The 16621-nt window shown below is 36.5% G+C and overlaps 2 protein-coding genes across 4 annotated transcripts in view; one reads left to right on the top strand and one right to left on the bottom strand.

The window, feature by feature from the left end:
- Window positions 1-8212, top strand: part of LOC123311194 (adhesion G-protein coupled receptor G2-like) — a 273671-nt gene extending 265459 nt beyond the window's left edge. For all 3 annotated transcript variants that reach the window (XM_044895016.1, XM_044895018.1, XM_044895017.1), the window contains one exon: window positions 7731-8212. In XM_044895016.1, coding sequence (XP_044750951.1) covers window positions 7731-8009 — 279 coding nt within the window. In that variant the 3' untranslated portion in view covers window positions 8010-8212. The remainder of the gene's footprint in view (window positions 1-7730) is intronic.
- A 568-nt stretch (window positions 8213-8780) lies between these two features.
- Window positions 8781-14097, bottom strand: LOC123310941. The gene is made up of 2 exons (XM_044894657.1): window positions 12917-14097; window positions 8781-12091 (listed from the first exon to the last, which is right to left on the bottom strand). The coding sequence occupies exons 1-2, from the start codon at window positions 13986-13988 to the stop codon at window positions 8781-8783; spliced, it is 4383 nt and encodes a 1460-aa protein (XP_044750592.1). The 5' UTR covers window positions 13989-14097.
- Between the last annotated feature and the right edge of the window lie 2524 nt (window positions 14098-16621).

The following is a 16621-nucleotide window of genomic DNA, read 5'->3' as shown; positions in this document are numbered from 1 at the left end:
GAGGGCGCCAAACTTGCGAAAAAAAATGTCATTTGTTCGTCACATTCTCGAGTGCGGTGTCTTTTTTCCTATTTTGAAGCTAATGATTCAAGAATAACAGAAAATAAAAACTGGTCATAAAGCTCCCAAAATTCAAATTTTTGTAATTATCTCCTCTCCTGGGCTTCAACTCGTTTTCGCATTCATTAGAAAAGTATAACATTTTCTACAAATTTTGTCGGAAGCAAATTTTTCTACGTTTGAATGTTTTTGACATATATGGCGATGAATGTACAGGGTATCCCAAATTGCTTGATTTTGACTATTTCAGGTACTTCTAGACTAGATAGGTGAAAACTTTGAAATGAGTCCTGGGCTCGATTTTTGTGAAAAGTCCATAACTGAAAACCGTTTCACGATATCTTCATTTGTCTCGAAGATATGACAAAATTTTGATATTTTGTCGATTTCCAAAATGTGCCGTAACTTCTTTATTTTCGAAAATATCTGAAAGCAGTAAAAACTTTCTACAGGCACTTTTTTATTCTAAATACGATACCATATTTAACATTTTTTCATCTCTCGTACTAAGGATAGAAAAAAAAACAACTTCGTTATTTTAAATTTGAATGCATTATTTTTTTGGTCTCATATCATCCAAAAAAAAATTAGCTTTTCAAAATATATATATATGTCGAAATATTACTTTCTTACTCAAGGCAAAATCACCATTTTAGTAAATTTTTTTTTTTTTTTTTTTGGTGTAGCAGGGGGAAAATCTGCAAGACAGACGAACCACCCTCATCTCCTGAGGGGGAACAGTGTGGGGTTTCTCACTCTCCTGAGCTCGAGACCCACTAAAAACCCTACTGCTTCTTGAATTTTGGTTCCGGGCATTTGCCTATAAACCGTTCATCTCTTGGTCGGTTTTCTTCTCGCACACTATCGTGCTGGGATTTATGTGTTAATCCTCTATTGGATTAACACTTTATTGAATTTTTCAATAAGTTTCTGTTGTTATTTTAATCTCTTTTTAATTGATCTCTTGGTCTCCTTCGGTAAATTCGCATTCTCCTTTTGTCTTCCTCTGGGTCGTAGTCCACTAGTCTCCTGAGTTCTTGATTCGGATGGTTTTTCGCTGTTTCGAATAATTTCTCTGCTTTTCTGTTCATGAATTCCGTTATGGTTTCCCATTTCAGGTCCTTATAAATCTGTCTATTCCTGACAAACCAAGGTGCATCTATTGCACATCGTAGCAGCTTGTTTTCAGTGGCCTGAATTCTTTTGACATGGCTCTTTGCCGCGAAACCCCAGGCAACTGATCCATAAGTCAGTTGAGGCCTAGCAACGGCTTTGATTATCTTCAATTTTGTCTCTTTCGACATGTGGATTCTTCTTCCTATCAGAGGATAGAGTCTATTCATCGCTGCTTTCGTTTTGTCGATTGCTTGTTTGATATGACTTTTCCAAGTAAGTCCTTTGTCAAGTGTTATTCCTAAATATTTGGCTTCATTTTTCCAGTCGATTTCTTCGCCGTCAACATCCAGTTTCGTTGTGGGTCGCAGTCTTCTCTTCTGTAGTAATATTGCTTGGCTCTTTTGTCCATTGAGCTTGATTTTCCACTTTATGCACCAGTCATTTGTTTCGTCAATCGACTCTTGTAGAACTCGTTCTATTATTTCAGAATTTCGGTGTCGAGTTGCTATGCCTGTGTCGTCAGCATATAACGTTAGCATGGTTCTTGGATTTTTCGGAATATCGTGGATGTATATGTTGTACAGAAGTGGCCCAAGTACTGATCCTTGGGGTACTCCAACCTCTATATCTCTTGTTGAGGAGCATCCTCCTCCCACTTTCACGTAAAATCTTCTATTTTTGAGATAATTCCGTATCAACTTGCATATTTTGATCGAATATCCAGCACATCTCATCTTATATATTAATCCTTCATGCCATACTCTGTCGAATGCTCTGGTGACGTCTAGTAAAACAAGACCTGTAGCTTGTTTATTTTGGAATCCCTCTGTTATGTACTCTGTGAGCCTTAATAATTGTTGTTCTGTTGAATGCTCTCTTCTGAATCCGAACTGTTCTGGTGGAATTAGTTTCAGATTTTCGGTTTCCTCATTTAGCCTCGTGGCGATAATTCTTTCTACTACTTTTCCTAAAGCCGACAGTAGACTTATCGGTCTATAGTTTTGTGGAAACTTCTTCTCTTTGAATGGTTTATTGAATACTATGACTTCTGCTGTTTTCCATTTTTCTGGGTAGTGTTCTGTCCTCATAATTCCATTCGCGATATTAGTTAGAGCGGCTATACATTTTCTAGGTAATTTCTTTAACATAACATTCGTTATTTTATCGCTTCCGGGAGCTTTCCTCTTCTTCAAACTTCTAATTATTTCCCTGATTTCATTTGGCGATGTTGGCTTGTCTATTTCAGCAGTCGCTGGTAATTCATCCATTTCTTCATCATTTTCTTCAACCAGTTCTTCCAAATCTTCTTTATCGTCGTCTATCCTGTAATTTATTCTCGATTCTCGTTCGATCGAGTCCGCCAATGCATCTGCCTTATCAGTATTGGTATAAGCCATTCCCCTTTCTCCGTGTAGGGGTGGAATTTTAGTTTTTTCTCCTCGTAGGCTTTTTTGCATTCTCCATGCAGAATGATCGATTGTATTCAGTTCTTGAACCCTTTTGTTCCATCTGCTTGTTCTTAGATCTTTCAGGGCATTTTTCAGAACTTGGCTATGTCGGTTGAGGTTCCTTCTATTTAGATCATTTTTGTTCATCCTATATATTCTTCTGAGTCTTCGATTTTCTTGTATAAGATCTTTTACTTCTTTAGGCGTATCGCCATGCGGATGACTTGGAGCTGGTCTCTTCACTCTTCTCGTGCTTTTTTCGTAAGCTTTCAATATACTCTCTTCCAGTTTATCAACCGCACATTCCAGATCGTCTGGAGTGTTTATTGTTGGAATTTCTGTTATTTCCGATTGTAATAAATGGCTGTATTTAGTCCAATTGGTATATTCTCTTATTTCCAGCAGTTTTTCTCTTGGTTCTTCTCCAATTGTCAATTCCACGGGATTGTGGTTTGAGGTTCCATCATCCAAGGTTTCAATCGAGAATTCTTGAGTTATATTTTTCAATATCGCGATATCTATTACATCTGGTATTCCTCTTCCAAAAGCAAGATATGTCGGTAGCTCTGGTCCAATAACTATGGCATTTTGTTTTTCGGCGAAATCCTTGAGTTTTTTGCCATTTCTATTCTCTGTTATGCTATTCCATAATGGGGATTTACAGTTGAAATCTCCGATGGAGATTTTCGGGTTTGATCCTTCCAACATGTTGTTTATCTCTTCTTCCAATAGATTGTTTTGTGGTGGCTTATACGCCGAGGTTATTTCGACTCTTTGCCGATTTAATTCGACAACAATCGTCACTTTTTCTGTTTTTCCTTGTGTTTCGTCGGATCTACTTTTAAAGTAGTGTTTCAGATCTGTTCTCACCAATATTGCTACTCCTCCTCCGGTGTTTGTAATTCTGTCACATCTATATGTTTCATAATTCATGAAATTCAGTCTTCTGTTCCGGTTTATTCTTGTTTCCTGTAGGGCTATAATATCAGGTTGTCTTTCTGATATTATTTGTTCTATCTCGGCTTTCCGAGTGTTGATCCCGTTTATGTTCCACGTGATTATCTTGAGGGATTTCTTCCTAATATCCGTAAGGTCCATTAATTCAGTTTACTGAATAATGCTTGGAGTTTTTTCTCCATTTCCCTCTCAATTTTCAACATTATCTTGTTGAAAATTTTTTCCGTGAAGATATCTAAATCATCGGCTGATTCAGATATCTTTTTCTTCTCCTGTTGACTGTTCACAGCTTGTTTCATTGTAAGCTTTTTCTGTCCTTCTTTTTTCTGGACGGGTTTTGGAGTCTCCCTCTTCTTTTCCTGCTCTGTAGGTTGGGTCTTCGCTACTTCCTGAATTTTTTGTTCAGAAGTTGTTGTTTTTGTTACCTTCTTTTTCTGTTCAACTGATTTTCGGGAATTTTTCTTTCTGGTCACCAACTTGAACTCGCTACATCCTTTGTAGCTAGCTGGATGGCCCTCTTCTCCACATAAGACGCATGTGGCATTTCTCTCTTCACCTTTTCTGGTGAGTGTGCAGTCATTGCTGCTGTGGCTTCCTGAGCACTTCACGCATCTCCACGGGAAGGAGCATTTGTTTTGTGCATGCCCGTACCTTTGGCACCTAAAGCACTGGCTTGGACTTTCAGGCTTCTTTTTATGCTCAACCACAATACAGAGGTTGTAGAGTCGCTTCACTTCGAATATTTCCTTTTTCTGGGTTTTAACCAGGTAGAGAGGTATTTGTTTCTTTGTCTTGTTCGATGTCATTCTGGACACCTCAGCGTCTGTTATTCCCTGGAATATCAGGTCGTCCTTAATCAACGCAAGATCAGCGTCGATTGGTAAATGCCTAATAACGGCATATATCTTCTTCTCCTCCTCCATTTGGTAGGTAAAAAATTCTTTACCATGCTGCTCGAAGAATGTAGTGATTTTTCTAAAATCATCTACGGTTGACGCGATGATTTTTATACCGTCTTTAACTGTAGTTGCACGGTTGTAATTTATCCTTTTTGTGTAGAGAGCTTTAGATATCTCTACCCAATCTGAGGTGCCCATCATCGTGATGGGTGGAATTTTATCTCTTTTAGGCACTTCCGTTGCCTTCTTGGCAGTCTCCTCATCAGAAGAGGAGCTTTCTTTTCGCGCGCGTTCAGTTGGGGGCGCGTTTGGGGCCTTCGCGACCTGCGTTGAATCATTTTTCCTTGTTTCGGGTTGTGAAACAATTCCTATAAGGGAATTATTCTTGGAACCCGCTACCGGCTTTGTGATTGCGGCGTAAGTGGGAGATTTTGTCATATTATTGCGGGTCATTTCCTCCCTCAAGAGGCGCATCTCACCGACCAACTGTGACACAGTTTCAGTCAGTTTGACTATTTGAGCTTTCAACTGCCCATTTTCTTCTCTGAGCTTTACAAGCTCCTCCTGTTCGCCTTCGCTGAACTCTTCAGCATCGGTCGCTTCCATGTAGGAACCCTCATTATCTGAGGTTTCCGATATGGTTTTATAATCAAAAATCTCAAAATATCAAATAATTTGAAAATAATAAAATATTCAGAAATCTTCACTAAAATAGTCTAATATAAAACTATGTTATAAAGCCGAATGTTTTATACGCTATGATAAAAATCAGAAAAGAGATACGAAAAATAAGCTCACCTGATGTTTTCTGCAGTACCAACGAGAAAATTCTCTGGACACTTAGGATGAACACCAACTTTGAAAATTTTAACGAATTGTTTTTTGTTTAGTAAAATTTGCATTTTTGATAGAATTCTATGAAACCATTGACCACAAAATTGTCCACGCCCAATAAATCTCCATCTCTATGATACGAATTGGAACTTTCCGTTCGTATAAGTTCAAAGTTATATAGATACATGAAGTGAGGAACAATAGTGATCGGCTATTCAATAGACATAATGAACACTATTGGTCAAACCAAAATGAAAATATTTGTAGACAAATAAACAGGCATGGACGGTTTGGATTCAATGTTTGGCTTGCAATTGTTAACGGAAGATTTCTGGGATCTAAAATATATAAAAAAAAATTGGATACGCGGGCTTATTTTAATATTTCGGAGAATTTTTTTGAGGAGAATATTGACAATATTAATCTCAGTGAATCGAGGTTGCTTTCTTATCAGCAGGATGGCGCACCTGCCCATAATTCACAACGAAATCATCAAATTGAATAGTTTATTTGAGAATCAGTGGATTGGAGCGCATGGTCCTATTGCCTGGCCAGCAATATCACCAGACTTCAATCCTTCAGATTTCTTCGTGTGGGGATATGATAAAAATAAAATTTTCAAGACTCCAGTCATTAATAGGCTGATTTAGAGCAGAGAGTCAGGAACGCCATCAGAGACATTTCCCCAGTTATGCTGTTGAATTCAGTGAATTATATTAGACAAAAAAGTAGAATTTGTTTACAGAATAATGGTACTCAATTTGAGCACAAACAAGAACAACGAGTTATATTGAAATTTATAATAGAAATTATGTTCGAAATTTATTCCAATTGAGTGTAACATTCATGTTACACACACATGATTGAGTGTAACATTCATGTTACACTCAATCATGTAGTTCACTACATGATTTAATTGAAGTTATAGGTGTTTCAGCTAACAAATGAAATTATATGAACGGAAAGTTTCAATTCGTATTATAGAGATGGAGATTTATTGGGAGTGGACAATTTTGAAGTCAATGGTTTCATAGAATTCTATCAAATATAAAAATTTCACCGAAATGGTGATTTTACCTTGAGTAAGAAAGTAATATATCAACATATATATATTTTTGAAAGGCTAATTTTTTTTTGGATGATATGAGGCCAAAAAAAGCATGCATTCGTATTTAAAATAACGAAGTTTTTTTTTCCACCCTTAGTACAAAAAATAAAAAAAAGTTAAATATGGTATCGTATTTCCAATAAAAAAGTGCCTGTAGAAAGTTTTTACCGCTTTCAGATATTTTCGAAAATAAAGAAGTTACGACACATTTTGGAAATCGACAAAATATGAAAATTTGGTCATATCTTCAAGACAAATGGGGATATCGTGAAAAGGTTTTCAGTTATGAACTTTTCACAAAAATCGAGCCCAGGACTCCTTTCAAAGTTTTTACCTATCTAGTCTAGAAGTACCAGAAACAGCCAAAATCAAGCAATTTGGGATACCCTGTACATTAGACTGGGCTTCTACTTTGACCTTGGCCTTTCGCATGTGTGGCTAAGCTCTTCGCCCTTATCGGCCTCTAACTCGAAAACGGTTAAGAGTATGTAAAATTGCCTCAGACAAAAGTTGTAAAGAATTTTATTATCTACAACTTTCATAATGAATAAAGAAACGATTAGAGTTACAGGAAGGGAGATTTAAAAAATGCATAGTTATCATCTTCAAACTGTCAGATTAAGAAAACCTCCCTTAATTAGTGTCAGAATAATGGGTCATCACGTCAACACCGAGATTAACCATCTGTATCAAAATCTGACACGCTCGAGTATGTACAAGTAACGATTTTTTTGCATTTTCAAAGGACCACTGTGACGTCACGTCCAAATTGTCAGTCTCTTGAAAAGTAGCTTCCTTTGGGTCCAATTAACATATCCTATAAAAATATGACACGCTCGAAATTTTTTTTTCCATTTTCAATTTTTCCTTACCTACGGTCAGCCCCACCACGCAAACTGTCAGATTAACATGAATTCATTATCAGTGACGTAGGGCATATACAGTATCTTAATCTTACACGCTCGAGTATGTACACCTGACAATTTTTTTTTACATCTTTGAAAACCTGCAGACGCTTTCTCCACCTCTGAAAGTGCATACATCATAGAACCTTTTTTTTCTTTATACCATCTAATCTTCAAAATCCATTAGGTCTCCACGACGCTACAGTATATCCCGATTTAGCATCGTCGGCTCCCCACCTATATGTTATGATATAACTGTGATTAATGAACAGTGTAATATTATATCAGTGTTCAACTTCACCTGTTCCCATAGTATACCATAACTTGCTCAGAAAATGAACGGTTCTTGTTTTATGAGAAGGGGCATGAGACGCATTATTGACACTTTCCTTTATCTTTTCAGATCACAATAATAATCTACGGGATAGTTGTCCTAGGAGCTCTTTATAGGCAGGAGGACAACGAATACACCAAAATATCGTTTCATGTGACTCAAGGACTTCAAGGAATCATAGTGGCGATGCTGGTAACTTGCAATTGTCAGGTGCTGAAACTTTATAGCAAATCGATCAAGGTGAACAAAAGGAAATTACCGAAGATGTACGGTGTAGACAAAAAGGAACTCAACAAGTCGACCAGTATGCAGCTCTTAACGTGGCAATCTCCCCCAGATATCGTTTAAGGGTTTATCTTGAGATATAATCGAATATGCTTCTCTACCCTCTCTCGTACCTGTCTGCTACTAAGTAGTGGCTTATTATAATATGTGAATAATGCCCCTCTCAAATTCCTTCGGAAAATTGTACATATCAGGAAAATAACGAAAATTTACGATCGATGGAAAATATGGTTTTCACCAACCCAAAAAAATTATTATATGTTTTGCACTGTGCATATCTCTAGATGAGAATCAGTGGTCATAGGTCCTCCAAACGATCTATGTTTTCTTGTGATAATTTTATTTTTGTCTTCGGTGGAATATAATACATTTCTTATAAAATCGCGAATATCAATTTTATAACCTGTTCTTCCTGAGTACTCATTCCTCATAAAAATCTTAGAAAATGCCCATTTTAAATCATAAGTGGACCAAGTTGATCAAAGTTACTCGAGTCTCAAAATTATAAGTTCATCGAGAAATAATTCATCAAGATATGGAATTTAGTTCTTGATCGTTCGACTGCTGCACCTTCATTCTGTGACTGTACAATTCCAAGTAATAAAGACTATTTCTTTTATAAGCAGAACGTTTATTCTTCGAAGCTCTACAATTTTACTGCTCTAGACAAAATCTTGTGAACTCTCCTCTTTTTTTTATTGTATCTATAGCAACTGAACCCTTGATACTACGATCTTGCATTAGAAAACGGAACATTCTCCCACCTTGCTATTTTATAAACTTTCATGAAATAGCAACATTCGTTTGAACAATTAAAAACTACAAATGACAAAGTTAACCCGAACATTTTTTGACTGTTTGACAACCTTTTCGAGTTCTGAATATTCGACTCAAAATGTTATCTGCTCTTTCTGATACCTGAGTTTCATGCTCTTTATCTTTGATATTGGATATTTCTGTTTCTTCCTCATACGAGTCTAATTCTAATGGAAAAATTCTTTGAACTGACCGAAGAATTTCTCCTGCACTTGTACGTAAACGTACCAATCTTACCGAACCATCCTTACCAGGAAATAATTCCGTAACACAAGCTAATGGCCAATCTCCTCTTTTGGAATTATCATTTCCAACCAATACAACCTCCCCAACTTTCAACTGTCTCACGGATTGTGTTTTGAAACGATGTTTCAATTGACCAAGATACTCAATTCGAAACCTTTTCCTCAGTTGTTCACCTAACTTTTGCCTGTATTTTGCACGTCTGGTCAATTTACTACACTCGACAACATCGCAATCGTTAACACCAATTTCCTTTATATCTTGAATGAACATAGCTGGAGTCAAAGGACATAAATCGTCAACAGAATCAGACAAAAAAGTTATAGGTCTACTATTAATTACTGCTTCACAATCACACAATACTGTAAACATTTCTTCGAAGTTCAAAGAAGCCTTTCCTAGAGTTCTACGTAATAAATTTTTCAATATACGAATCAACCTTTCCCAAAATCCACCCCACCAAGGAGCAGCTGGAGGATTAAACTTCCATATGATCCTCTCCAAAGAACAAAATTTTGTCACAATGGACCAATCCAAACTCTTGAACATATTATAAGCTCCTACAAAATTAGTCCCATTGTCAGAATAAATAATTTTTGGACGACCCCTTCTAGCAATAAAACGACGAAGAGATTGTATGAATATTTCGGTCGAAAGAGATGTTAACAATTCCAGGTGAATTGCTCGATATACGGCACAGGTGAAAACAGCAATCCAAGCTTTCCGGCCGTCTCTCAAATGGACAGGTCCAGTTAGATCAATTCCGATCACCTCAAAAACCGAAACATCCCTAACACGATCTTCAGGTAGTGCACTAGGTAGTGTTTCCAATCTTTTACTCATAAACCTTTTACATATCACACATTTGGAAATAACCGATCTCACCGTTTTACGTCCACCAATAATCCAATATTTTTCTCTCAGCCGACACAACAATCCTTGAACACCTACGTGGCAAGCTCTTTCATGTTCTTCGCGTATCAATCTCACTACTAAGGGATGCTTGGGAAGAACAATTGGATACCGAAAGTCAAAACTATCTTCAAGATTTACCAACTTAGTTCTTATTCTCAAAACACCCGATTCATCCTTAAAAGGAAACAAACTCTTTATAGCATCATTCAAAGTACTAAATGAATCATGTTGAATCAATCTAAAAATAACCAATTCTGCATCATTTATCTCTTCAACTGATAAAAATCCACAATGTTTATCGTTAGGGTACCTACAATTATGAAGGAATCTTCTAATCCACCCCAACATGTAGACTGTTTTGTGGAATACTGAAAAATATTTATAATACCAGTCATCAGTATTGCTATTAACAACGCAAGAAATGGTAAACTTTTTCTTCTCTCGTGCTACTAACTCCTCGTCATAGCAGAAACTATCTGTTGGCCAATAACTTGCTGAATACCTCAACCATTCAGGTCCCTCCCACCATGCAGAATCTAACAATTTTTTAGCTGTGCATCCTCTGGAAGGTAAATCAGCAGGATTCATAGACCCTGGAACAAATCTCCATTGTTCCTTTGAAGAAACTTTCAAAATTTCATCGACTCTGTTACGAACAAATATAGCCCACTGTTGGTCTTGTCTAATCCAACCTAATACTGTAGAAGAATCTGTCCAAAAATAATATTCAGCATCATGGAAAACATTCGATTCATATAAATTTCTAACTAGACGCGATCCAATCGTCGCCGCAATGAGTTCTAAACGCGGTATAGACATCTTTTTCAAAGGAGCAACTTTGGACTTAGCTTGAAGCAACTGAACAACAACGCCCGATTCCGTCTGAATTCGCAAGAAGGAAACAGCAGCATAAGAAGATTGAGATGCATCACAAAATATATGAATTTCTAGTTTCAACCATCTGCTATTCTTGTAAGCTGAAAAGTATCGAGGGATTCTTATTGAAGACAAATATGATATTCCTTCGAACCACTTCAGAAATTCACTCTTGATTGATCCATCCAACTCATCATCCCAACCAATTTTCTCTTTCCATGTGAGCTGTAACAACAATTTGGGGTAAACAGTTACGGGACAAGTAAAACCAATAGGGTCAAATACTCTATGTGCTATCGATAAAATAGTTCTTTTAGTTATTTTCTCAAACTTCAGATTGCCCCAGTTACTGGAATTTATGGCTAATGTATCTTCCTCTCTATCCCATAGTAAACCAAGTACATTAGTAATACTGTCGATTCTATCAGATGGGTAAAAAGAACTATTATGCTCCCACCCTCGCAAATCAAATTTAGCTTTACTCATTATATCTTTAGCTCTCGAAATGAAATTCAAAAGTTCCTCCTCACTATCTACACTGGTTACACAGTTATCAACGTAGAAACTATTCATGAGCTTTTCTATAACATAACATGAAAAGGAACACTTGTCTCTCAAAGAAATCTCCAATTCTTTCTGTAAATGGCATTGAATTACAGCACCTAAAAGAAATGGGCTACTTATTACTCCAAACACTACTCGACGATGCCTGAACACACATAAGTTACCATCAGGTTCCTTCCACAAAATTCTTAAATAATCCCGTTCAGACTCACTCAAACCTATCTGAAGGAATGCCTTTTTAATATCAGCAACAACACCGTATTTTCTAAATCTGAATCGGAATAAAATTGAAGGAATCTGCTCAATTAAATTCATGCCCTTTTCCAAACAACTATTCAAAGAAGGACTGTGTTTCTCATGCGCAGATGCATCAAAAACTGGTCGAACTGGAGTAGTACTATTCATATTCAATACTGGCCTGTGAGGTAAATAATGACCACTAATACCAGTCTCCCCGTGGAAAACTTTTTCAATGATACCTTCAGACAACCAATCTTTGAACACATCTTCATACTTTGAGTAATACCCATCTTTCATCAGCTTACTAATTGTAAAATTGAGTCTACGAACAGCCAATTTGTAATTTGATGGAAGCGGTGGATGTCCTTCGATCCAAGGAAGATGAACAACATATCTACCATCAGATTCAACTGCTACAGTTTCTTTAAAATGCCTCAATGCTGCTTGCTCCATCTCTTCTCTAGATTTTGATTCAACTGGATCCCTAATACCTAAAATATCCAAATCCCATAAATCCTTGATTTTCAAATCATCTACAAGCATTGAAGTACTATACATAACATTACCAGTTGAAGTTTGATCGAAATTTGAAACATTATTTTTTCCCATCAGAGTCCAACCCAAAAACGTTTCAATTGCTGTAATTCCTGAAGGTAACTGAATAATTTTACCTGTCAATAATTTACCAGCAACATCTGCCCCTATTAAAATTTCTACTTCGAGTGCCTCATCGTCCCTTATGATCACATCATTATTCAATAAATTTTCTACTAGAGAACTTTGACACACGGAACCGATTCTACCACAAATTCTCTCCTGGTCTAAAGTAAGGAAATTGCAAAAATATTTTCTATCCAAATCGCACAAAAATATTCGATATGAATTGTGACTGCTTTCACCTGTATTCAAACCCCCAAATAAACAGTGAATAATTGTTTCCTCACACTGAACTGGTAATCCTAATTCTTTCGCTGTACGTTTCAAGACATAAGATCTTTGAGAACCTGTATCAATTAAAACTCTGCCTCGGCGTTCAAACCCCTTACTTCCTCTGAGAATAACTACGAGTGTTTGTAAAAAAACTCTCGTTGTTCGAGTGAGACTAGTCAATGAATTTTCCTTACAAGCACTAGACTCGTTCGTTGGAAGTTTTGAATTAACGTCTGTCATTGGACACATCACCAAGTAATGCCTTTTTCGACATTTTTCACATCTCATGTGAACTTTACATTTCTTGGCAGTATGACCACGTCTGAGACATATGAAACAGTATCCCTTTTTTAAAATGAGCTGTTTTTTATCAGAAAGAGAAATACCTTGTGAATTCGAACATTCAAAACTCTTATGCTCTGAACGTCCGCAAAAAATACAAGAAACAACTTCGTTATTTGTGGTCACGAGTTCAGAAGCTGTATATGGAGTTGCTTTGTTGTTTTCTGTCGTCATCATCTTCTTCTGTTCCTTCGCCCTGGCAGATCCTACTCCTGACTTCGCCATTGAAACTTTCTCTTCATTCTCAACTTCATTCCTTATAAAATCCATAAGTTTCTTCACTTTGTCTTGAGATTTCGCTGCCGCTGTATCTGCCGAATACGAACGCTGCCATATCCGCAAGAGCTCCTCAGGAAGACAGGATTCTACCAATGGAAATAACATGGCTGAACATTTATCTGATGTGATTCCCAGTGATTCAAGAGCTCTCAACTGACATTCCAACTTGTCATATAACATTGACAGGGACTTTGTGTTTGATGTTAGTAATCCTATCAAATCTCTTATATATAATTCAATAAGGAGTTCTTCTCTTCCGAACCGGGACTTCAGAGCCTCAATTGCCTTAGGATAATTCTCGAAGGTGGGTGGAAAACTCTCCACGACAGTTCTTGCTCTTGACTTAGGTATTGTCGATAGAATTAGGTACTGAAATTTCTCCTCATTGTCCATGGTGGGATCTTCATCTAGTTTCTTAAATAATCCCCAAAAATGCAGCCAATCTCGAATATCACCACCAAACTTTTTCAACTCTATCTGTGGAAGCTTAAATTTTCTTTGGAGCGTACCAACTTCGCCTTCTGAGGAAGATATTTCGCGAACCTTTTCTGTGGAAGATGAAAATCTTTCTTTTATAACATTGAATTTCAATGAATATTCTTCCACACTATCACAGTCTGTTTCAATATCGGTGTCACTCATATTTTCTTCTATCATGAAGTTAAACACCTCCTTGTCTAAGGTCCTGATCTCTTCATATTTACTCTCCAGAACTTGAAAAGCCGCTTTAACTTCATCACTATTAAAATTCCCATTGGAAATCCGGCTTTCAATATTATTGTAGATCTTTGTGAAAATTCTTCGGTGTACTGTTCTTGCTTTCTTTGCCTTATCCATAATTCTTACTTGAATGTGTGTCTTGAATGTGTCCTGTCACGGTCGCCAAAAATATACAATTTCAAGTAATAAAGACTATTTCTTTTATAAGCAGAACGTTTATTCTTCGAAGCTCTACAATTTTACTGCTCTAGACAAAATCTTGTGAACTCTCCTCTTTTTTTTATTGTATCTATAGCAACTGAACCCTTTATTTGGATCTTAAATGGTACCACCCATACTTTGGAGAATAATATCAACATAAATTATGCTCATCAAGATCAATTGATTGAAATATGTATTTATTTCATTAACTCTCCTCTTCTGATTAACGTTTTCATGGATAGCCATGAAGGGTGCTTTATAGGTGAGTCTTTTGTTCAACTAGTGGAAAGAAACCGTTTCACCAAAAATCACCGAAACGAAAGTTCCAACATTAGGCAGCTGGAAAAATCGTCGATAAAATAGATCATTATCATCCTGTTACGACCTTAAATTTTCTGTGACCTGCATTATCGAAAAGCGACGTAAAACAATTCCTCTCGTGATGACCGTTATGGTATCATTCGATATATTTGTTTATTTCGTTTTCAAATGGGAATTAAATGAGAAAGTAACTTGGACAATGTTTATAAAATGGTTTTTTTCGATATATTCTACCAAAAAAATACTTCAGACCCCAGCGTATGAAATTTCGAGAAAAAGGTCAAAAACTCGCCTATAAAATTAATCTGAATCATTCTTTAAATTTGTCTATTGTTTTGAGCATTGTTTTGATGCCCACACAATATAATTCGGCGTGAGCATGGGATAAAATACGGTAGCAATAACAGCACATGACAATGACCCATTTCACCAGCACTTTCAACTCCAAGTCTCAATTTTTCTATATCCTTTTCAACAACCCATCTTTCACGATACAACAAGTTTTCTAAATGACACTACACGACCCCACCGATATTACTGAACTGAAAAATTGTAAACAATTCATTTTAATGGAACTTTAGGGGATGATTATCTTGATAATTTTATATACCAATTTTCTGTAAAATGATTCTTCATTATTTCAGAAAAAAGCAGTCACATTTGAAAGATCGAAAAACAATGAATCGGTGGATAATCAGAATTTTCATTCGGTGAATATAAAGAACATCCAAATTTAAAATAGTTATTTTCCTAACAAGTGTGGTAAGTGATACTTAGACTGCAGTTCGGTCAAGCTGTCGAGTGCGGAGAATTCACTTTCCACATGAGTTAGGAACAACATTTTTGCTACTTAGGTAAATGAAACACTTTAACGGAGAGTCTTAAAACTGTTATTGTAAGAAATTATTTTTTTCTACAATCGTGCGCGTTCAACCTTTTTCCCGCACGCATTCCAAGTTACAAAGAGTCACTTTACCAAAGCGTGCGGGAAAAACGCCTACTATTTCTTTCCCGCACGCATTTGCGTGCGGGAATGGATTAGCAGGGGTTTTTCTCGCAGGCAAATCTTATAGAATAAATTAAATTCTATCATGTTTCTATGCATAGAACGTCAACGATGAGACCATAGTAATGACATGCAGAATTACGTCTGTCATTATATATGAATTAATCAAATGAGATATGATCTGTTTCGTGAAATGGATATATTTATATATTTCAAGCGCTTGTAGAAAAAATATTGTTCCTAACTCTTGCGTAAAGTGTCTTGCCCGCACTCAACTGCTTACCCGAAGTCTGCTTCGCATCGTTCGGGCAACGGCAGTTTCGTGCGGGCAAGTATCACTTTCCGCACTTGATAGGAAAATAACTATTTTGTAGGCTCAGCCGCATAGAGAAACGTCTCAATTCTATTTGGAGACATGCCAAAATTTTATGATTGATGCGACTCTTTAATATTTGCGTGCGAAAAACCCCTGCTATTCACTTTTCCACACGCATATGTGTGTAGCAGAGCTTTTTTCCGCACGATTTTGGAAAAGTACTACTTTCCAAACGTCATCGCGTGTGGAAAGTACTACTTTCCAAACTCGTTTCCAAACGTCTCGCGTGTGGAAAGTAATACTTTCGAAACGCTAGTAGGACAATACTTTTGCTATTGAGTAGCATCACACTTGGAACTTTTTATATCATTGCTAAAAGCTGAAATTTTCAGAGTTAAAATATGAATGATTATTTATAAAATCACTCATTACGTAAAGGGGGTAACCTGAAAATAAGTTTGAAAATTTAATGGTGTATTCTCTAACTACCATTGAATTTCTTTCAACTCACTTTCGAGAAGCTTCAATTATTTAAATAAACAGGACTTGAGCTGCGAATAATTTAACGTCGAAATTTCACGTTGAAAAATAGGACGAATATTTCATTCGTACGTAAATACGAAAGAGCTCTGTTTACGGAGTAGGTACAGACTGTTGAATTAAATTCTTTCAACTACAATGAAATATTCTGTCCTGTATTGAGAATCTTATTTTTTCGAAAAGAGCCAAATAAATACAAGTACATAATTGTGAATCCGACAATTCATACCTCCATGTGCAATGTCAACATTCGTTAAATATATATATCATGTTGTTTTTAAGACTGATGAAGGCCATCAGTCTCTATATTCGAAAAATGCCATGTTTCTGTAAATATTTCTCTGAATAAATCCTATATTTGCTTTG

The sequence above is a fragment of the Coccinella septempunctata genome, chromosome 4 (assembly GCF_907165205.1).
Source record: "Coccinella septempunctata chromosome 4, icCocSept1.1, whole genome shotgun sequence".
Taxonomy (NCBI): Eukaryota; Metazoa; Arthropoda; class Insecta; order Coleoptera; family Coccinellidae; genus Coccinella; species Coccinella septempunctata.
The sequence above is the reverse complement of the archived record's forward strand: the minus strand, read 5'-3'. Positions and strand labels throughout refer to the sequence as shown.